This window comes from Theropithecus gelada, chromosome 8 (assembly GCF_003255815.1).
Source record: "Theropithecus gelada isolate Dixy chromosome 8, Tgel_1.0, whole genome shotgun sequence".
NCBI lineage: Eukaryota > Metazoa > Chordata > Mammalia > Primates > Cercopithecidae > Theropithecus > Theropithecus gelada.
In genome coordinates this window covers 121138224-121161191 of record NC_037676.1, presented here as the reverse complement: position 1 = coordinate 121161191, position 22968 = coordinate 121138224, and the positions used below count along the sequence as shown (strand labels likewise).

At 36.9% G+C, this 22968-nt stretch overlaps 1 protein-coding gene across 1 annotated transcript in view; it reads left to right on the top strand.

Moving 5' to 3' along the window:
* TNFRSF11B (TNF receptor superfamily member 11b) overlaps positions 1 to 22648 on the top strand; it is a 28399-nt gene extending 5751 nt beyond the window's left edge. The window contains exons 2-5 of the mRNA XM_025395301.1: positions 12987 to 13356; positions 17356 to 17547; positions 19591 to 19815; positions 21446 to 22648. Of these exons, the coding sequence (XP_025251086.1) occupies positions 12987 to 13356; positions 17356 to 17547; positions 19591 to 19815; positions 21446 to 21834 (1176 nt within the window). The 3' untranslated portion in view covers positions 21835 to 22648. The remainder of the gene's footprint in view (positions 1 to 12986; positions 13357 to 17355; positions 17548 to 19590; positions 19816 to 21445) is intronic.
* Positions 22649 to 22968: the final 320 nt, after the last annotated feature.

Here is a 22968-nt window from a genome sequence, read left to right as displayed (position 1 = left end):
AACATCCGTAAACTATCTACGCGAGAAGAAAGAGTGAGGTATGGCCAACTTGAAATAGATACAAGGACGGTGTTTTTATGTGACATGTAATTAGTTTTTGGAACTCACTACCACAGAATATTTTGGGGTAACTAGCATAGAAAGTCTAAAAAAAGAATCATTTTAGACAGTTGTAAGGGATAAGAATAGTGTTACAACACATTAGGTAAGAAACTGAGTGGTACCCACTCTCTCTCACATTTACCTGGCCTCTCTAAATGAATGATCCGAGGCTAGAACAGTCTCTAGACCCACTAAAATGGTTCTTTCCAGCTACAAGTTGACATAATTTCCGAGGTGCTTGAGTAGTTTTTCACCCCAATTTCTCAGAAGCACCTGAGTCAGCCAGACCATAACTGGATAGAGGATGCAAGAGGAAATGAAATGTAATCCCTAAAGCCCTTCCAAAAAAAGTAATGTGCTGATAATGACTTTGATTTACCACTTTATTGTTGTGATTTTTAAAAAAATTCACCTCTCTAGATTTATAGTCTTAATACCTATTAAAATATTTAATTTCCTTGAAGCCATTTTCTTTAAAAATAAAATGAATCGCTTTAAGATTTGTACTCCAATTCAGACTGGACCTTTTCTATAACAGCCTCTTCAATAATCACCAATAAAATAGGAAAATAGGTGTCAAGATGAATTTAGATTCAAGACAAGACAGTGACTCATCTAAACTTTGTGGCTGCCTTTAGTAAATCCAATTTTCTTCTCTGGTCTTTGATCCAGAAACCTCAGTTCTCTTGCCATGTAATACTACTTTCTTGTTCCAAAAAATGATTTCTTTTATTCTTAGAAATATGAATATCAGCACTCTATTCCTTAAAAAATTCTCCTCACCATCAATTTGCATCAATTTCACCACCACCACCATCGCCAAAGAATGTAATTTAACAATTCAGTTGTGGGTCATGGTGACAATACTTTTGCAGTGGCAGTGGTGAGAGGCAAGAGTTTCTCATTCTGAGACACATTCTTCTTGTCTTTTAGCCAACATGCATAGAAGTTATGAATGTGTGCATTTTTCATATTCCAATTAAATTTGGAAAGCCAGGTTCCAAAGTTCTCAGTTCTATTTAGTCTCTGAACTCTAATGGGTGACACCACTTCTATGGGTCTTACTTCCAGCATCGCTAAAATAGAGGTGTTAGAATAGGTGATATGTGGAAGGTCTGATGTAAAGATTTTGCCATCTGAACACACACACACACACACACACGATTGTGCATTATTTCCTGCTCAAAACATGCAAATATCAAACAGACTTGTCTATAAAAAACATTATAGGAGTGTTTTAAAATATTCTATTTTGTTGCCTTTGTCAAAGTTTATTCTGCCCCATTGGTTCATGTATAAGAAATCCTATTGAAATCAGTGAGACTACAAGATGAAGCAGCTTTTGAAATGTCACCTACTGTTAGGTAGTATTACTTATATATTTTAGAGTCACAAATTATTCTTTTAAGCCAAAAAATACCTTCTCATTCTGAGACACATTCTTCTTGTCTTTAGCCAGTATGCATAGAAGTTATGAATGTGAGTATTTTTCATATCCCATTTAGTTAAAAGCAGGTTCAAGACATCCCCTCAGGACTTACTGAAGAGATGTAATTATGGTCACTTGCAGTCTCCTTGGATGCATTGAGTGGAATTTTCTTTGAATTTGTATTCACAAGGAAGTACTTGACAACTGCACACCATTCTTTGGAATAAATGTCAAACCTTCAGGCAGAATAAGCATGATAATGGGTATGTTGGCATGACCATTAACAACTACACTTGAATAATACACCAGGCTGATGGACAGAAACCTCTGCACCCACGCTCTGTTTCCTGTCTCTTCTTTTAATATCCAGTAAAAATGTAAAACAAAAAAAAACAAAAAAAACAAAAAAAAAAAACAAAAAACCCAACTAGATTGTGCTAAAATAAATGCCAATAGAAAGCATGAGCAATGTTTATGAGGATGGTGTACTTGTTAGTGCTCTTTGCCAGTTGTTCCCGGTTCTTCTGCCTTCCAGAAGCTTGGTGGGATTGTGTATCCTAGTTTCCTGATAAGGATGGGGTCGGGGAGAACGTGAATAGTTCTGGCCAGTAATTCATGAGTTAAAATGATATAAGTCACTTCCAAATTAGAGCACTTAATAGTTGATATATACAGCCCTCCCAAAGATTTTTGTTTTTTCCCTTTTCCTCCTTGACAGCAAATCAGCAATATTTCAGGTGTTGGTTGCTATATCATCCTAGGTCCTGGAAAGAAGACAATGTTAAGAGTCTTCAGTAGACCAACTAGGGACTTTACTATGTCTGAGAAATAAACTTTTGTTGTTTTTAAGCCAGTGAGATGCTTGAAGTTGTTTATTGGCCTGACATAAGACCCAACCATCCTTGACTTATTCAGTAGCCAAATCCCAGTTGTATCTGATCATTGAGGGTAAGCAACTACAAAGAACATTTACAAACCCCAAAAGACTAAATCTGTGATTTTAGATTCTCCAACCCCTTCTTCATCAAAACTATTGTTAGAAGGATTCATGAAGAAGGATCTCTTTTGCCTTCTGCTGCTGAAAATTCAAAAATTCAAAATTTAGATTACATAAAGGGTTAGCTGGGCTGCAAAGTGGGAAGGTCAACAGATACTTAACAATACACTCCAAATCAAACACCCTATTATGTGACAGTAAGCAAACAGGGATCCTGTTTTTCCTTGCTTCCAGTTGACCCTTTGTAGAAGTTCAGTTATCTTCATCTACAACTTCTACCCATTTAAGCCAGGCCAAAAGGAGGAAGCCATAAAATAGAAAGACGCTAATCATTTTTAGAATAGGTACTGTATTTGGACCTTATATACCATATTTCACTTAATTTTCACAAAAAGCCTATGATGCAGAGATTAGTATCTCTGTCTCAAAGATAAGGAAATTGAGGTTCAGAGAAGTTATGTAACTTTCCCTAATGTTACCCAGCTAAGAAATTTTTCTGCTCTATACTAGTGTATATATATTAGCTGAGTCCAGTAAAAAATACCCATTAATTAGAGGAAACCCTCTGTGGATACCCTGAACTCAGAGTTTTCCACAGGGGTTAAGAATGCCCAGGATGGGGTTCATGAGGGTCAAATCTTTGGGTGAAGTGATTTTAGTATATTTCTCATCCTTTTTTCAGCTCCTTCTTCAAGCTTCAGGTGTTTACCATATTTCTTTTCTGTAGCAATTAAGCGCCCTAGCCTTAGTGGACATGAGTCTAAGCCCAGATTCCCTAGGTAACAGAACATAAAACAAAAACTTTGAGTACCTTTTAGAAAGTGCAGCCCTGGGGAAGCAGGAGAAAGTGTATGATGAGTAATGTAGAAAAGGAAGAGAACAAAGGAGCAAATTACTGAGAAGCTATTGCTTAGTATAAATTGCAACTGATTACTCAATCTCATAGGACTGTCTTCCAGAGAGGTTGTGTAAAGTACTGTATTTTAGGACAAGAGAAGAAGGGAGAAGCATTTATTCACCAGTATGAGTAGATAGGTGGATGGATGAATAGGTGGATGGGTGGATGGATGGATGAATGGTCAAATAGGTAGGTAGGTAGGTAGATGGATAGATAGTAAATCATATTGAATTTTGTGTTGTAGTTGGTCATTTATATGTCTGTCTTCATAACTGCAAGTTCCCAGAGGGAAAAGTCAGTTGTTAAAGGCTTAGATTCAGACAGGATAGGACTTAAATCCCAGCTTGAATGTGTGCTAATTCTGACACCTTTGAAAAGTCACTCAACTTCTTTGAGATTCGGTTTCTTTATATGTAAAATGGGGATAATCATATCTCATTAGAGATTGTTGCAGGGGATGGATGGTAATAGCATGTGAAGAAAGGGCTGAGTATAGAGCCCACTACACAATAATATAGTATACTAAGTTATTAATATTTGCCGTATCACCCAGGGCTTCCAATATGATGTTTTGCTCATCATAGACATGCAGTCAATATCTGCAGGTTTAGCTTGGATTCTGTTTTAGTCCATCTCTTCTTCTAGTTTCTATTCTATTTCATCATCACATGGCTTTTCGTATCTAATTTTCACCAGCTGTCCATTGTCATATATTGATTGGGCTTTAATATAGGTCATTAAAAACCAAAAGGGATTCATAAGGTAATGTGAGCAATGCATTATCTTCAAAGAAAAGCAACTGTAGAAATAAAATGGAACTTAAAAATTGATGCTCAAAAATATCAACATATAAAAATATTTTTCCAGTTCTGAGCCAGAATGCCAGGGATTGTAGCTGGAAGACCCCGAGGTAGTGGTGCTACCCTTGTGCTTGTCAGGTGGGCCTGAATGAGATAATTACAATGAAAAATTTGGCCATCCCTGCTGTTGAATTGGCTTTACAAACTTGATGCCAATTCTCAAATCTGATGATTAACAGAAGCCCAAACGAAGAAATATTAAGATCTATGAGATAAAATATGTGCGATTTCTGTATATCTTCTTGGGAAAGTTTTAAGCATATCCCTGCATTACAAGTTCTCTTTTCTCAGATTTTTTGTTGTTGTTTTTTGTTTGTTTGCCTTCATTTGTTAATCTGTTAAATATTGTCTATAACATTCCCCTGAAGAAGCAAAAAAAATCATAAGCAAATTCAACCTAACAATTATGATTGATTCCAAACACAAACAAGGTATTGCTAATTAATTTAAAAGCCTTCAGACAACTAAAGGAGACTTCTGAAGGGAACAAAAATTACACTGAAAGTTAAATTTTACCTGAAGACAGTTCTTCAGCCTCAAGGGAAGCAAAATCGTGTGGAATCTGGCCCAGTGACTCATCTAATAAATCATAATTGTTTGTGTTTCTTTTCCCCTGTTCACCTAGGAAAGCAGTTGGAAGCAAATCAGGTCTGTATACATGAACAGATTTAATTCATTTGCCCTTCCTGCCTTACCTAGAGACATAATCCTTGGCCAAACAACTGGCTATTGTGAAAACTATTAAGCAGTGGTAGACTCTCAGGTGGGGAACTGGCAGCAGTAGATAAACCTCTCCCATGAGTTGTCTGCCCTTTTCACACATTTACCTTTAAAATGGAAGTTAAGAACAAATGGAACAGTACATACAAGACACCATGTGAGATGAAAGATGCTTTAAAAAAATCTCTTCCTTTAGGCACTTTCGGTCATCACTATCATTTTACAGATGAGAAAATTGCAGGCTTTGTGCTTATCCTTGCGAATGTATCCTTTACATGGTGAATATTGGCATCTGTAGAATTCCAATGATCCTAATGACACATAGTAGATAATCAATATGTCTATTGATTTGAAAAAAGTTAGATATATTGAATACTTGCCATTTGTAAGACACCATGCTAAGCATTTAAGAAATACGGAGACAAATTATTTTCTAGCTGAGTTTTCTAAACAAAGTCATGGAACTGCCTTGAATCATTTGTTTTACACCAAGAAAATGATGCCAATTGGGAAGATACTGAAACTAATTTTATCAACAAATCCAAGGTGCTTTTTTTCTGGAGACAAGAACAGGGTAGATAATGAACTTATGGCACAATTTAGGTGTATTACTTCATACAGAACGAGAATCTTCAAAATGTCTCCAGAAATGAGTCTGATTTGAAATGTCTTCTACTTCCTACCTCCTGTGTAATTAGTATGTGTAATAATGTCTCATGATAGTCTGACCCATATTTCTTACCAAGTTTGTGTCCCTTCGTTGATTTGAAATATAACAATTGTACTGAGGTAGGTAAAAATAAGGCTTATTTTTATTGTAGAGGTGAGATCATAGTTACTAAGTAGTGGTGGAGCTCAATTTGGAATTATGGTATGCAGATTCTAAATGCAGGTTCCCAGCTGAAAGTGCTTTTGTTAATTGATTGATCAAATAACCAAGCTGTGCACTTTTTCAGAACTTACCCACTTAGCACCTTCTTTTTTTCTTTAATACTTTAAGATCTAGGGTGCATGTGTACAACATGCAGGTTTTTTACATAGGTATACATGTGCCATGTTGATTTGCTGCACCCATCAACTCATTTACATTAGGTATTTCTCCTAATGCTATCCCTCCCCCAGCCCCCCAGCCCCCAACAGGCCCTGGTGTGTGATGTTTCCCGCCCTGTGTCCAAGTGATCTCATTGTTTAATTCCCACCTGTGAGTAAGAACATGCGGTGTTTGGTTTTCTGTCCTTGTGATAGTTTGCTGAAAATGATGGTTTCCAGCTTCATCCATGTCCCTGCAAAGGACATGAACTTATCCTTTTTTATGGCTGCATAGTATTCCATAGTGTATATAGATTTAGCACCCTTTTTAAAATTCTCTGTGCTTTTTTTTTAATCCTTCCCTTTTTCATCCTACCTCACCAAATGTTTGTAAGTCTCAAGGGTTAACACTTTTGTCCTTTTTGGCTTGTACACAATTTCCTTGGGTAATGTCACTCCAGTCTCTCTGCTTCTAGAGCAATTTATGTGCTCATAACCATGAAAGCTGTGTCTTCAGCTGCTTTTCTGTCCTGAGTTCCCAATACATACTTCTAATTGTCTACCAGACATCATCACTTGAGTCTCCTATAGAAGGCAGATAAGATGTTCCAAATCAAATTCATTCTCTTTCTCCATAATTGTTGGCTCTTCCTGCTGCCAGTAATTAATGGCAACACCACATACCTACTGGCTAGAATTCATGGATGTGCTCTTCAATTGCTTCTTAGCACCACCCCCTCCCAATGTGACCAGGCAACATGTCATACCTATTCCTTCCTCTCCTTCTCCATTACCAGTACCCCTTACAGTTTCCAACCTCTTTCTCTATTGAGTCTTTTCTTGCTCTTCTTTCTCCCCTTTTATCCCTCCAATTGTTTTGCAGTGATTTTTATTTTACATCAGAATGGGCTTTTGGATGCATGCTAACATTAACTTATTCAACTCCACTTAGCCATATTCTCAGAATATAGCAATTGTTTCAATAAGTGTTTGTTGAATGAATAAATTAATTATTTGAGGAATGGAGGAAAAGGGGAGAGGAGTTGTAATATAAGACTATAAAAAATCAAATAAACTGACATTCACAGGAAGATGGTTTTTGATAACTTTCATGACTTATACTACAAGAGATCTTTAGTAAATTCACCATAGTATATATCCTGGATGTTTCCTTTCTTGGTTAAGATGAACTGTAAACTGACATGGTTTTCAAACTGACCAGAAGTTTAGCTAACTCTGGGTAGTCCTCAAATAGTTCTTTGTGGCAAAGATCATGACGAGGGATCACAAAAGGAACTCCCAAACCAACTGGTTATTTCAGACTTTGTGTGGGCTTCTTTTAATGAATTTCCCTAAATGGAAACCCACTGTGTCACTCATGGTTCTGTATACAGAGAGCAAGCCCAGTAGTATGGGATTGGCTACACTGCATAATACAAAAATAAACTTGCTGGACCAAGTGTATTCTTTTGTTTTTTTAGGAAGACGCATACACCAGTAGAATTCTCTAGTCAAATCAATTGTGATCTGAGAAATTTTCAACTCAGTAGCTTTGGACAAGAGCTAGTCTTAGCACAAAGAAAAGTCAAGGTCAGTTTATCTGGACTTCAGGAAGGTTGTGATTGATGTCCTAACATTGGTGATCTTCTAACTCTATGCCCTTGAGACTGAATGAAAACTAAGCACTTTAGGGCTTACTTTTGGACTATGTATGAAGGGAATAGTGTAAGGGAAAGCATTTGGTAAATGTTAAAGGATTTGACCAAAAAATTCATTTTATATGACACATGCTCTAAGTTTGAATTCTGCCTGCACTAATTACTATGATGTGAAGCAAGTTAATTACCCTGACTCATTTTTATAGTTGGTGAAGACTTAATAACAACAATGATTAAACATTCTAAGTAGGTACAAACCAAAATATTATATACATTGTTTATTCTTCCACTGTCTGACACAGAGTTGCTTTAATACATGTATGCTTGAATGAAACAGACAAAACAGGCCAGGCATGGTGGCTCACACCTATAATCTCAGCACTTTGGAAGGCTGAAGCAGGCAGATTGCTTGAGCCCAGGAGTTCAAGACCAGTCTGGGCAACATAGCGAGACTCCATCTCAATAAAAATAAAATAAAATTGATATAGACAAAATAAAATTCCATGTTCAAAATACTTATTTTTTTCTTCTTGCATATACCATTATGATACTTTCCTACTTCTTAAATATGATTAATTGCAAAATCAGAGCATTTAATAAAAATTATATACATACATCTTAAATATTTTATTTTGACTTAAAACATTTAAATAAACATTCATTCCTCTGTATTTTGAGATACAACTAACCTCCTTCTTAGAGACGGTGTTTGCTAAGTCTCATGCTGCCTTTCTTACAAAACCCCCTTATGTAAGTATTACCCATTCATTCAGCTTTGGAACTTAAAGCTATTTATGAAACTAATCGATTAAATGATCCTTCTAGGTGTTTTCCCTGTCTTAACAGTTATCTCACCTATTCCAAATTCTGCAGTAGGTTGTTTTTTGTGTGTTTTATTTTGAGGGTAAGGGAAAGGCTTCATTTTTCTCAAGTCATTCCAAAGCATTCCATTTACTTTTCATAGAAAAATGTTTTTCACATTTATGTTTGTTGGTTTACATAAAATTTAATTGAATTTCCTAATTATAGTTACAACTAGCATAAACAGATTCAGAACTGACTTTTGTTAAGCATACAACTCCACTGGTAGGATCAAACATGAGCTGGCTTGCTACAGGAAAGGCACAACTGATAAGCTGGGAAATCTGGTGATTTTACAGGGGGAATGGAAGGCATGGGGGAATCTGAGAAGGGGAGATTGGTAAAGAGTTCTGCTATGAAGAGGGGTTTCACAAATAAAACAGGTGGAACAAGAAGTATGAAGGGGATTAGAGCAACACATTTTTTTCCAAGTTTACTGGGTAATTAAACTATGAAACCAAAGGATAATACAATGATAGAGCTAGAAAAGGCATTAGAGAACAGCTAATTCAATTCACCCACCATCTTCACCCACTACCATCGTCTGCTAGCATTTGATATGTGAGAAAAGATGCTTAAGCTTAAAATGGAAAATTCTTTAACATTGCTCAACACTAAAAATGGAAGGCAAGGAGAGGGACAAAGCTAGCTGAGATGGAACCTTAACTGTCCTTTCAAAAAAAGGAATGGAGGCTTCAGGAAGAAATTCTGGACTGATGAGAAGCACTAGATTAGAAGACTTTCAGGTTCTCTTCAAGCATAAGTGGTCTATACCAAAGGATGGGTAGCCAGGGAATGGGAGGAGGATGAAAGAAAGAACACAGAAAAAAAATCATTTCTTTTTTAAAAGTCAAGCATGAAACACACAAAAAATAGAGTAGCTTTTTGTTTTGTTTTGTTTTGGTTTTGAGACAGAGTCTCGCTCTGTCGCCAGGCTGGAGTGCAGTGGCGCCATCTCGGAGTAGCTTCTATAGACAGCACCTCACGCTTCAGCAGACACTCCTATGCATGTGTCCCAGCTTGGGCAGATGGTCATCAGGGGTCTGCATTTTACACAGAAATGAATTTTTAAGGTCTTATTAGGTTTTAAATATTATCAAGTGGCAAAGGGGCTGTATCCAATGTTAAGGTGATCTGTCCCGTGGCATCTTTTTCATTGCTTTTCCAGGAAATAAGCAGAAGAAACCGAGAGAAAGGACTGAGATGAAGAGCTCTATTAATCTTGCCCATCCTCTGTCCAGTAACTGAGTCCAGAAATTCTGTGTGGGAATTGGGGCTAACCAAAGATTGAGACCTAAACATCCAATTTTGGCCACACAGAGCCTGTCTTTTTACCAAAGTGGAAAAATCTTCAACAAAAACACAGAGGCCCAATTGACCTTGCTGAAAACAAGTTTGTAATTTCTCAAGGCTTTCCGAGTTTTAAAACTGTGTATGATTATTCCACGTGATAGCCTTGGAGACATTACCTTCATTAACATACTCTCTAATTCTTAAGTTGACCTTATTTTTTCATTTTCTCTGTGGGTTCCCTTCACCTCAACGTCCCTGTATCTTTAAGAAAGAGCAACACATTTCTGAAGTATGGTTTTTAGAAACCAACAATATCATGTCCAAATACCTAGAAAAATATAAATTGCATCAGTGTTCTTGGTCATATCTGTATTTATATGGCTTTTTCTAATGAAGATCACAAGCACCATCTGTAGAGTTTTCCCATCCTGTTCTCATTTTTTGGCAAGGGAGGAGAGTCCGTGTGTTGATGAACAAATGGGCACACCTGAACCATGTTGAAATGTGAAAGGGAAACCAGTGAGAAGTTCTGCTGGGGAAAACCTTTAGGACTCCTACCTACCAGGATGTGACTCACTTAGCAGTGGCACTCAAGATAAAGGAATCCCTCCGGATCTCTATGCCAGGCCTCTTGAAAGCAAACACAACTCTCAAAAGTGGCTTTCCAGGAAACTGAATGTGAACAGCAAGAGAAAATAGTATTTCTCGTTACTTGCACATGTTTTTGCAAGTTGAATCAGGAAATCTCATTTTATAATATTGAGAATTGCTTATACAATAGGAGCCCTGAATTATATATCATATATAATTCTCCAATATATTATAGGATTAATTATATCATAGGAGCCCTGAAAGATGTCCCAGTATATATTCAAATGACAAACTAGCAAGAAAGTCAGACATGTCATCTTGCTTTCTTGCATTACTTTGATCATTATTTGTAATTATTTGCTGTAATTATTTCTTATTATTGTCTGCATGCTCACTCAACTGTGCACTTGAAGGCAAGGGCCATTTGTGTTTTATTCTTGCCACATGCTGAGTTCCCTCCATGATGCCTGGTACATAGTGAATGCTCAATAAATGTGTATTGAATGAAGAAATAAGTTCCATCTATTTCTGAAAGATTCAGAACAAACCAGAGCTGCCACTCACTACTGGTCCATTTCTTTAACCTAGTGTCAACCCACTCCACCTGAGACAATTAAAAGCCCCAGGAAAATTCAAGAAGATGCTTTCACTAGAAACTCTCAGGTCAAGGGAGTGTCCGGAAAGACCACTGAAGCACCTCTGAGCTTGCACTGAATTTTGCTTATTGTTGGTTGGGAGTTCCTTACATTATAGCACCCTCTCTCTTTGAAAATTGTCTCTGTAAAGAGGTCAATGACTCTGGATGGGATGTTTCATTCTTCTCTTCTGGTTTATCAACTCATATTAGGTCAAATCAGCCCAAACACTTGCCATGTTTCCCTAAGAAGTGAATGAAGTTCCTTTAGTTAAAATGTTCAAATGCTTATGAAAAGGGCCATTCTTTATCTTTGCCACCCCTAATTCAAAAGGGTGTGCTGTTTCCCTAGCTTGGCATGCTTTTTCCAGGTCAGGGGGTTCCTGTGAGATTTCCTGAATTCTGCAAAGAGAGTTTGGAAAAAATTATTGTTTGGTTTACCACCTCCCCAAAGCCTGAAAATAGTCAGTGTTGATCCCTGTACCAAAAACAAACAAACCACCCCCTACACACAAATAACACAGTTTCTTCTGAGCGTGTGATTCCTGTAATTAGTGTGAAGAACTACTTCAGTGCTCCCTGGAAGACCTTTGGGGATCTAAAATACAAGATAGAATACCCAGTTGAAACTGTCCTTCCGAGTGGCACCCTTGTCCATGAAATCCTCTTTCCCCTACTGCACAGGCCTCTTCCTGCCATTATGTATGGAAACTTCTGAACCCTGCCTGCTCCCTGAAATTTATCCCAGTACACCTGAAGAGATGTGGTTGTTTAATTTGCTTAATATTTTTTTAGATGTCATTCACCTATGAGAGTCAAGACTGCTGATCAATATGATGTTTAGAGAAAATATCAACCTTACATTCGAGGAAACTTTTCCATGAATTGCAAGCTTATGGGAACGGGGGTCATATCTGACTCACCAGCATATTCCTGGTGCTTGACACCTAGAAGGCATTCAACATATGTGTTGCATGAATGATGACAGGAATGACTGTTGTAATCATGTACCTTCACATATCACCGACTCTTCCGTATTTTCTTGGAATCAAAAAGTCTTAGAATAGGAAAATTGAAAGAGGTATCCTTTCTGAAAGAGGTATCCTTTAGTCCCCAATACAAACACCCTACTTAGAAATATTAATCTCCCTATTTTCCCCTCCATGTTTCCAGGCTTCTTTACCTACTCTCTCTCTCCTTTTTTTTTTTAAAACAATACTTGCATAATTTAGTATAAAGTATTATTTTTACTCCTCTAATTGGATTAACTCCATAAGGTCAGGATTTCTTGCCTCTTTTATTCAGAGTTGTATCCCAAGTGCCCAGAACAAAGCCTGGCACATACGAAGGACTCAGTAATTATTTGTCAAATGAATAAATGAAAAGATAAATTTTTAGTATGCATCCCAGGCGTCAGAAGCACTGCAGGTGTTTTAAATCCCCAGGCCCAATCCCACATCAGTGGAATAAGAATACTTAAGGATATGAATCCCAGGAATCTACATTTTTAACAGGTGATTTTGGTGTAGCTGTTCTGAGAACAACCAGTTAATCCAACTCACTCACCTAGAGATAATCCTGAAACCCAAGAAGACAGTGTCTTTCGGGTCACATGGTAATTCAGCAGTGCATCTAAGTGTTATAGTTCTATTTTGATGGGCTTTCTACTCCAGTCGTCTTTGAGCCTGGATTTTACTTAATATGTAAAATCCAGCAGATAGCACTGCTATCTGCATTCCTGGTCTTTGAGATTAAGCTCCTGGAGGCAAAAAATTATGGCTTCTAAGCTTACTTTGTGGTAAATCTCATTAGGCTTAAGGTAATACAGGAGTTTTTGAGTTAAATGATACTATTGCACATAAGAACAATGCTATTTTCATGCTAAGATGCCACTGTGTTCCTTTCTCCTTCTAGTTTCTGGACATCTCCATTAAGTGGACCACCCAGGAAACATTTCCTCCAAAGTACCTTCATTATGATCAAGAAACCTCTCATCAGCTGTTATGTGACAAATGTCCTCCTGGTACCTACCTAAAACAACACTGTACAGCGAAGTGGAAGACCGTGTGTGCCCCTTGCCCCGACCACTACTACACAGACAGCTGGCACACCAGTGATGAGTGTCTATACTGCAGCCCCGTGTGCAAGGAGCTGCAGTACGTCAAGCAGGAGTGCAATCGCACCCACAACCGTGTGTGCGAATGCAAGGAAGGGCGCTACCTTGAGATAGAGTTCTGCTTGAAACATAGGAGCTGCCCTCCTGGATTTGGAGTGGTGCAAGCTGGTACGTGTCAATGTGCAGCACAATTAATTAGGATCGTGCAAAGTCAGATAATTGTGACAGTTTAGGAGAACACTTTTCTTCTGATGACATTCTAGGATAGCAAATTGCAAAGGTAATGGAACCTGCCAGGTAGGTACTATATGTCTGGACTGCTTCCAAAGGACCATTGCTCAGAGGAATACTTTGCCACTACAGGGTAATTTAGTGACAAATCTCAAATGCAGCAAATTGTTCTCTCATGAGATGCGTGATGGATTGTTTGTTTGTTTTTTGAAGAAACCAACTCGAGTTGCACTGCTGATAGTTGATCTATACCTCTGTGTTTCACTTCAGCATGGACACCTTCAAACTGCAGTGCTTTTTGACAAACATCAGAAATGTTAATTTATACCAAGAGAGTAATTATGCTGATATTAATGATACTCCGGAGTGCTAACAATAAGCAGTTATAATTAATTATGTAAAAAATGAGAATGGTGAGGGGAATTGCATTTCATTATTAAAAACAAGGCTAGTTCTTCCTTTAGCATGGGAGCTGAGTGTCTGGGAGGATAAAGACTATAGCAGCATCTCTTCAATGAGCTTATTCTTTATCTTAGACAAAACAGATTGTCAAGCCAGGAGCAAGCACTTGTCTATAAACAAAATGCTTTCTCTTTTGCATCTTGAACAGCATAGGTTAGAGCTCATGTGTATTGAATCTTTTAAACCAGTAACCTACATTTTTTTTTTACCACATTTGTGAAGCTTCAGTGCAGTCTATAACTTTTCATAGCTTGAGAAAATTAAGAGTATCCACTTACTTAGATGGAGGAACTAATCAGTATAGATTCTGATGACTCAATTTGAAGCAGTGTTTCTCAACTTCAGCCCTACTGATATTTTAAGAAATATCTGGATTCCTGGGCTGGGCTCCCTTTTGTGGACAGCTGTCCTGTGCATTGTAGAATTTTAGCAGCATCCCTGGACTTTAGCCACTAGATACCAGTAACAGTCATCTTTCCCCCATGCGACAACCAAAAATGTCTTCAGACATTGTCAAATGTTGTCAGGTGGCAAAATCGCTCCTGGTTGAGAACAGGGTCATCAATGCTAAGTATTTGTAACTATTTTAACTCTCAAAACTTGTGATATACAAAGTCTAAATTATTAGATGACCAATATTTTAGGTTTAAAGGCATACAAATGAAACATATTCAAAAATCAAAATCTATTCAGTTTCTCAAATAGTGAATCTTATAAAATTAATCACAGAAGATGCAAATTGCATCAGAGTCTCTTAAAATTCCTCTTGGTATGAGTATTTGAGGGAGAAACTGGTGTTATTTCCTACTTTTTATTGGATGGTACTTTGGGACTCAAAAGCTAAGCTACATCGTATGTGTGTCGTGGGGGTGTGGAATCCCATCCGATAAAAGCAAATCCATGTAATTCATTCAGTAAGTTGTATATGTAGAAAAATTAAATGTGGGCTATGCAGCTTGGAAACTAGAAAATTTTGAAAAATAATGGAAATAACAAGGATCTTTCTTAAATAAGTATGAAAATCTGTTTGTAGAATGAAGCAAGCAGGCAACCAGAAGACTCAGAACAAAAGTACACATTTGACTCTGTGTACACTGGCACCACAGTGGGATTTATTTACCTCTCCCTCCCTAAAAACCCACACAGTGGTTCCTCTTGGGAAATAAGAGGTTTCCAGCCCAAAGAGAAGGAAAGACTATGCGGTGTTACTCTAAAAAGTATTTAATAACCGTTTTGTTGTTGCTGTTGCTGTTTTGAAATCAGATTGTCTCCTCTCCATATTTTATTTACTTCATTCTGTTAATTCCTGTGGAATTACTTATAGCAACCATGGCGAATTCTAAACTGTAAAGCCAAATTTCCCATCATTATAATTTCACATTTTGCCTGCCAGGTTATAATTTTTATATTTCCACTGATAGTAATAAGGTAAAATCATTACTTAGATGGATAGATCTTTTTCATAAAAAGTACCATCAGTTAAAAAGAGGGAAGTCATGTTCAGGAAGGTCATTAGATAAAGCTTCTGAATATATTATGAAACATTAGTTCTGTCATTCTTAGATTCTTTTTGTTAAATAAGTTTAAAAGCTAACTTACCTAAAAGAAATATCTGACACATATGAACTTTTCATTAGGATGCACGACAGGTACGTGTCTCAAGAATGACAAGATTCTTAGGCTCGGCACAGTGGCTCACACCTGTAATCTAAACACTTTGAGAGGCCAAGGCAGGCGGATCACCTGAGCTCAGGAGTTCAAGACCAGCCTGACCAACATGATGAAACCCTGTCTCTACTAAAAATACAAAAATTAGCCGGGCGTGGTGGTGCACGCCTGTAATCCTAGCTATTCAGGAGGCTGAGATAGGAGAATTGCTTAGAACCCTGGGGGCGGAGGTTGTGGTGAGCTGAGATCCCACTACTACACTCCAGTCTGGGTGACAGATAAGATTCTGTCCCCACTGCAGTCCCCCCTCCCTTTCCACCCAAAAAAGATTCTTCTTCATGCAGAACATATGGCAGTCAACAAAGGGAGACCGGGGTCCAGGTGTCCAAGTCACCTATTTTCAGTAAATTAACAATGAAAGAACACCATGGAATCCCTGCCCAAATACCTCTGCTTATGATATTGTAGAATTCGGTGTAGAGTTGGATCCCATTTAAGGAGTAGGATGTAGCAGGAAAGTACTAAAAACAAACACACAAACAAAAAACTTCTCTTTGCTTTGTAACATGGTTCCTAAGATAATGTCAGTGTAACGCTGGAAATAACATTTAATATGTGAAGGTTTTAGGCTGTGGTTTCCCCTCCTGTTCTTTTTTTCTGCCAGCCCTTTGTCATTTTTACAGGTCAATGAATCATGTAGAAAGGTAAGAGACAGGAGATGAAACTAGAACCAATTCATTTTGCCCCCTTTTTATTTTCAGGTTTTGGTAAAAGATACAATGAGGTAGGAGGTTGACATTTTTTATAAATGAAGTTTAATAACTTTCTGTAAGCTTTGTCTCTTTCATATTTGTTATCTTGCATAAGCCAGAATTGGCCTGTAAAATCTACATTTGAATATTGAAGTCTAAATCTGTTCAACTAGCTTACACTAGATGGAGATATTTTCATGTTCAGATACACTGGAATGTATGATCTAGCCATGTGTAATAGACTCAAGTGCTTGAAGGCATTTATTTTTAATAGCATCTTTAGTTGTTGACTGGTTCAAGTTTTTCTGCCAATGATTTCTTCAAATTTATCAAATATCTTTCCATCATGAAGTAAAATGCCCTTGCAGTCACCCTTCCTGAATTTTTAATGACTCTGCTCTTTTAAACAGTTTAAGCAAATAGTATATCATCTTCCGTTTACTATGTAACTTAACTGCAGGCTTACGCTTTTGAGTCAGCGGCCAACTTTATTGCCACCTTCAAAAGTTTATTATAATGTTGTAAATTTTTACTTCTCAAGGTTAGCATACTTATGAGTTGCTTCACAATTAGGATTCAGAAAAGAAAGAACTTCAGTAGGAACTGATTGGAATTTAATGATGCAGCATTCAATGGGTACTAATTTCGAAGAATGATATTACAGCAGACACACAGCAGTTATCTTGATGATTTTCTAGGAATAATTGTATGAATAATATGGCTGACAACAAGCCCTTACTGCCACTCAGCAGAGGCTGGACTAATGAACACCCTACCCTTCTTTCCTTTCCTCTAACATTTCATGAGCGTTTTGTAGGTAACGAGAAAACTGACTTGCATTTGTATTACAAGGAGAAGAAACTGCTAAAGGGGATGACGGTGGAAGTTTTGTTCTCTGTCTAATGAAGTGAAAAATGAAAATGTCTAGAGTTTTGTGCAACATAATAGTAGCAGTAAAAACCAAGTGAAAAGTCTTTCCAAAACTGTGTTAAGAGGGCATCTGCTGGGAAAGGATTTGAGGAGAAGGTACTAAATTGCTTGGTATTTTCTGTAGGAACCCCAGAGCGAAATACAGTTTGCAAAAGATGTCCAGATGGATTCTTCTCAAATGAGACGTCATCTAAAGCACCCTGTAGAAAACACACAAATTGCAGTGTCTTTGGTCTCCTGCTAACTCAGAAAGGAAATGCAACGCACGACAATATATGTTCTGGAAACAGTGAATCAACTCAAAAGTGTGGAATAGGTAATTACACTCCAAAATATGTCTTAGTACGATTTTATAGTATCATTTCTCTCTGAATTGAACACAAGGCCTCCGGCCACATTCTTGGTCAAACTCACGTTTTCCCTTTCTTGAACCTTAACCAGCTAAGGCTATTCTTGGTGGATCACTGCTAAAGCTACAACTCGGAATCTCTCAAAAAGTCATCTTCTCTCAGATAACACCTCAAAGCTTGACTTTCTCTCCTTTCACACTGAAATCAAATCTTACCCATACCCATGAGTGATGGGCAGTGTCAAGTTTGCCACTGAGATGGAATTAGGAGAGTCGAGTCCAAATTATAGAATTCAAGTTATATGTTATTACTTTCGAGATTGTCTGTATGATTAGCTAAAGTATAAATTGGCAACTAAGAAGCAAAGTGATATAAAAATGATGAGAAATTAGGCCAGGCGTGGTGGCTCATGCCTGTAATCCCAACACTTTTGGGGGCCGAGGTGGGCAGATCACTTGAGGTCAGGAGTTCAAGACCAGCCTGACCAACATGGTAAAACTCCATCTCTACAAAAAATACAAAAATTAGCTTGGCATGATGGTAGGCACCTGTAGTACCAGCTACTCGGGGCTGAGGCAGTAGAATCGCTTGAACCCAGGAAGTGGAGGTTGCAGTGAGCTGAGATTGTACCATTGCACTCCAGTCTGGGCAACAGAGTGAGATTTCATCTCAAAAAAAAAAAAAAAAAAAAAAGATAAATTAGAAATGTGTACTTGGCTTTGTTACCTATGGTATTAGTGTATCTATTGCATGGAAGTTCCAAGATACTCTGGTTGTGTTAAGCTCTTCACTGGGTACAGGTCACTAGTATTAAGCTCAGGTTATTTGAATGCATTCCACGGTAGTGATGACAATTCATCAGGCTAGTGTATGTGTTCACCTTGTCACTCCCACTGCTAGACTAATCTCAGACCTTCACTCAAAGACGCATCACAGTAAAGATTATTTGCTTTTTTGTGTTTAATTAAGCAATGGTATAAACCAGCTTGACTCTGCCCAAACAGATTTTTGTACTACAAAGAAGTTTATGAAGCATAGAAACGTGAATTGATATATATATATGAGATTCTAACCTAGTTCCAACATTTTTTCATTGTGTAATTGAAATCATACACAAGCCATTTAGCCTGTTTTCTTATCTAAAAAAAAAAAAAAAAAAAAAAAAAAAAAAAAAAAAAAGGAAGGGGTATTAAAAGGAGTGATTAAATTTTAACATTCTCTTTAATTTAATTCATTTTTAATTTTACTTTTTTCATGTATTGCACACTTACTATGTGGTACTGTGCTATAGAGGCTTTAATATTTACAAAAACACTGTGGAAGTTGCTTCAGATGAATATAGGTAGTGGAACGGCAGAACTAGTATTCAAAGCCAGGTCTGATGAATCCAAAAACAAACCCTCATTACTCCCGTTTTCCGGGATATACTTACTCTACCCAGATGCTCTGGCCTTTGTAATGCCTATGTAAATAACATAGTTTTATGTTTGGTTATTTTCCTATGTAATGTCTACTTATATATCTGTATCTATCTCTTGCCTTATTTCCAAAGGTAAACTATATGTCTAGATGTGGGCATAAAATAACATAGTATTATTCCAAATTACTGTTCAAATTCCTTTAAGTCAGTGATAATATTTGTTTTGACATTAATCGTGAAGTTCCCCGTGGGTAGTAGGTAAACCTTTAACAGAATGTTAATATTTGTATTCTTTATAAGAATTTTTGGCTGTTACTTATTTACAGCAATATGTCATTCTAATTAGACATTTACTAAACTTTCTCTTGAAAACAATGCCCAAGAAAGAACATTAGAAGGCACATAAGCTTAGCTGGTCTCTGCCACTAAGACCAGCCAACAAAAGCTTGATTTATTCAAACTTTGCATTTTAGCATATTTTATCTTGGAAAATTCAATTGTGTTGGTTTTTTGTTTTTGTTGGTATTGAATAGACTTTCAGAAATCCAATTGTTGAGTAAATCTTCTTGGTTTTCTAACCTTTCTTTAGATGTTACCCTGTGTGAGGAGGCATTCTTCAGGTTTGCTGTTCCTACAAAGTTTACACCTAACTGGCTTAGTGTCTTGGTAGACAATTTGCCTGGCACCAAAGTAAATGCAGAGAGTGTAGAGAGGATAAAACGGCGACACAGCTCACAGGAACAGACTTTCCAGCTGCTGAAGTTATGGAAACATCAAAACAAAGACCAAGATATAGTCAAGAAGATCATCCAAGGTATGATAATCTAAAATATAAAGATCAATCTGAAAAAGTTTCCACCAACTGATAATGTAGATGTGATTCCAAAAATAGTTATACAAGGTTTTGTTCTCACCCCTGCTCCTCAGTTTCCTTGTAAAGTATGTTGAACACTCTAAGAGAAGAGAAATGCATTTGAAGGCAGGACCATATCTCAGGGAATCTGCTTTCAGATCCCTTAACTCTTCTGTAAGCAGTCCCTCTAGACTACCAAGGAGAAGCTCTATAACAACTTTGAATCTTACATTGCATCTCTACCAAGAAGCTCTGTCGTATTTACTTGGTAATTTTCTCCAGGTAGGCTCTAGGTAGCTTACAAATATCCTCTTATTAATCCTCATGATATGGCCTGTATTAAAATTATTTTAATAGCGTATGTTATGAGAATTAATGAGATAAAGTCTGAAAAAGGAGACTCTTGTAGGAAAACGCTAAAGCAAAACATTCTCACATGTTATAGGTTTATATAAAGATTCTCCATTAGAAATGGTGAGAGAGAGAAATAAAGAGAGATAGGGAGAGAAGTGGGAAAGAATCTGAAGAAAAGCAGTTTCATCCAGTGTGGACTGTAAGTTTTAGGACACATGATGGAAGGAGTTCTAACTTCAGTAAGCATTGGGAGGACATGTTAGAAGAAAAAGGAGGGAGGGTTTCCATAATGCAGACAGGGTCAATGAGAAATTCATTCTGGTCCTCACCAGTAGTTAAGTGACTGTATAGTCTTGCATTACCCTAAAAAACTTCAAGTGTCTGAATCCGAGGAAACAGATTTTATGAGACCAACATCTTTGAGAGCTGAATGCTTTTGTTCATGCAAAGAGTAAACCTTTATTCTGTTTTAGGCAAACCAAAAGTATTCTTTGAACGTATAATTAGCCCTGAAGCCAAAAGAAAAGAGAAAATCAGAGACTGTTAGAATTGGAAGCAACCAAATTCCCTGTGTTATAAATGAGGATATTTTAACGCAGAAAGATGAACTGATTTGCCTTAGGGCTCACAGATACTAAATGACTCATGTCATTAATAGAAATATTTCCTCCCTCTTAGGTTTGTACCCTAGCTTATTACTGAAATATTCTCTAGGCTGTGTGTCTCCTTTAGTTCCTTGACCTCATGTCTTTGGGTTTTCAGATATCCTCCTCATGGAGGTAGTCCTCTGGTGCTATGTGTATTCTTTAAAGACTAGTTAGAGCAATGAACTTATTAACTAGCTCCTACGAATGAAACTTTATATTACAAAGCAGCTAACTTGAATACTTTCCTTTTTTTCTGAAATGTTATGGTTTTAATTTCTCAAACTTTTTCTTAGAAAACTGAGAGTGATGTATCTTATTTTCTACTGTTAATTTTCAAACTCAGGGGCTTCTTCCAAAGTTTCATTGGATGCCAAGAATATATAGCATATTATCCTATTATAACAAAAAATATTTATCTCAGTTCTTAGAAATAAATGGTGTCACTTAACCCCCCCTCAAAAAAAGAAAAGGTTATCATTAAAATATAATTATGAAATTCTGTGAGAACCTTTTGCCTCAGGCTGGTTTTATGATGGTATTGGATGAATATAAATGATGTGAATACTTCTTTGGGCTTTTGCTTTATGCAGATATTGACCTCTGTGAAAACAGTGTGCAGCGGCACATTGGACATGCTAACCTCACCTTTGAGCAGCTTCGTAGCTTGATGGAAAGCTTACCTGGAAAGAAAGTGGGAGCAGAAGACATCGAGAAAACAACAAAAGCATGCAAACCCAGTGACCAGATCCTGAAGCTGCTCAGCTTATGGAGAATAAAAAATGGCGACCAAGACACCTTGAAGGGCCTAATGCACGCACTAAAGCACTCGAAGACGTACCACTTTCCCAAAACTGTCACTCAGAGCCTGAAGAAGACCATCCGGTTCCTTCACAGCTTCACAATGTACAAATTGTATCAGAAGTTATTTTTAGAAATGATAGGGAACCAGGTCCAATCAGTAAAAATAAGCTGCTTATAACTGGAAATGGCCATTGAGCTGTTTCCTCACAATTGGCCAGATCCCATGGATGAGTAAACTGTTTCTCAGGCATTTGAGGCGTTCGGTGATATCTTTCTCATTACCAATGACTAATTTTGCCACAGGGTACTAAAAGAAACTATGATGTGGAGAAAGAACTAACATCTCCTCCAATAAACCCCAAATGGTTTATCTAACTGTCAGATCTGGTCCGTTATCTACTGACTATATTTTGCCTTATTACTGCTTGCAGTAATTTAACTGGAAATTAAAAAAAAAAAATTAGACTCCATTGTGCCTTACTAAATATGGGAATGTCTAACTTAAATAGCTTTGAGAGTTCAGCTATGCTAGAGGCTTTTATTAGAAAGCCATATTTTTTTCTGTAAAAGTTACTAATATATCTGTAACACTATTACAGTATTGCTATTTATATTCATTCAGATATAAGATTTGTACATATCATCCTATAAAGAAATGATATGACTTAATTTTAGAAAAAATTATATTCTGTTTATTATGACAAATGAAAGAGATAAAAATATATTTTTAATGGAAAGTTTGTAGCATTTTTCTAATAGGTACTGCCATTTTTTTCTGTGTGGAGTATTTTTATAATTTTATCTGTATAAGCTGTAATATCATTTTATAGAAAATGCATTATTTAGTCAATTGTTCAATGTTGGAAAAACGTATGAAATATAAATTATCTGAATATTAGATGCTCTGAGAAATTGAATGTACCTTATTTAAAAGATTTTTTGGTTTTATAACTATATAAATGACATTATTAAAGTTTTCAAATTATTTTTTATTGCTTTTTCTATTGCTTTTATTTGAATGGGACATTAATGGGTCTGAGCTTTCATAATATCCCTGTTATCACCAGGAACATCTGGGAAGTGTTTAACATGCAGATTCCTGGACTAATTTGTTGAAAACCTCTGGCAATGAGAACAGAAACTTGCATTTTTAACAAGTTCCAGAGTAATTCGTATTACACTAAAACTGGAGAACTTCTGAAGTCAGCCTTAGATTACAGATAGTGCAAGCCACTTATAACTGCTGCCACTAACCCTGAGACACCAAGCTATGTAAAGTATTTTGGTAGTAAATAAGAGAAACTAGCACTAT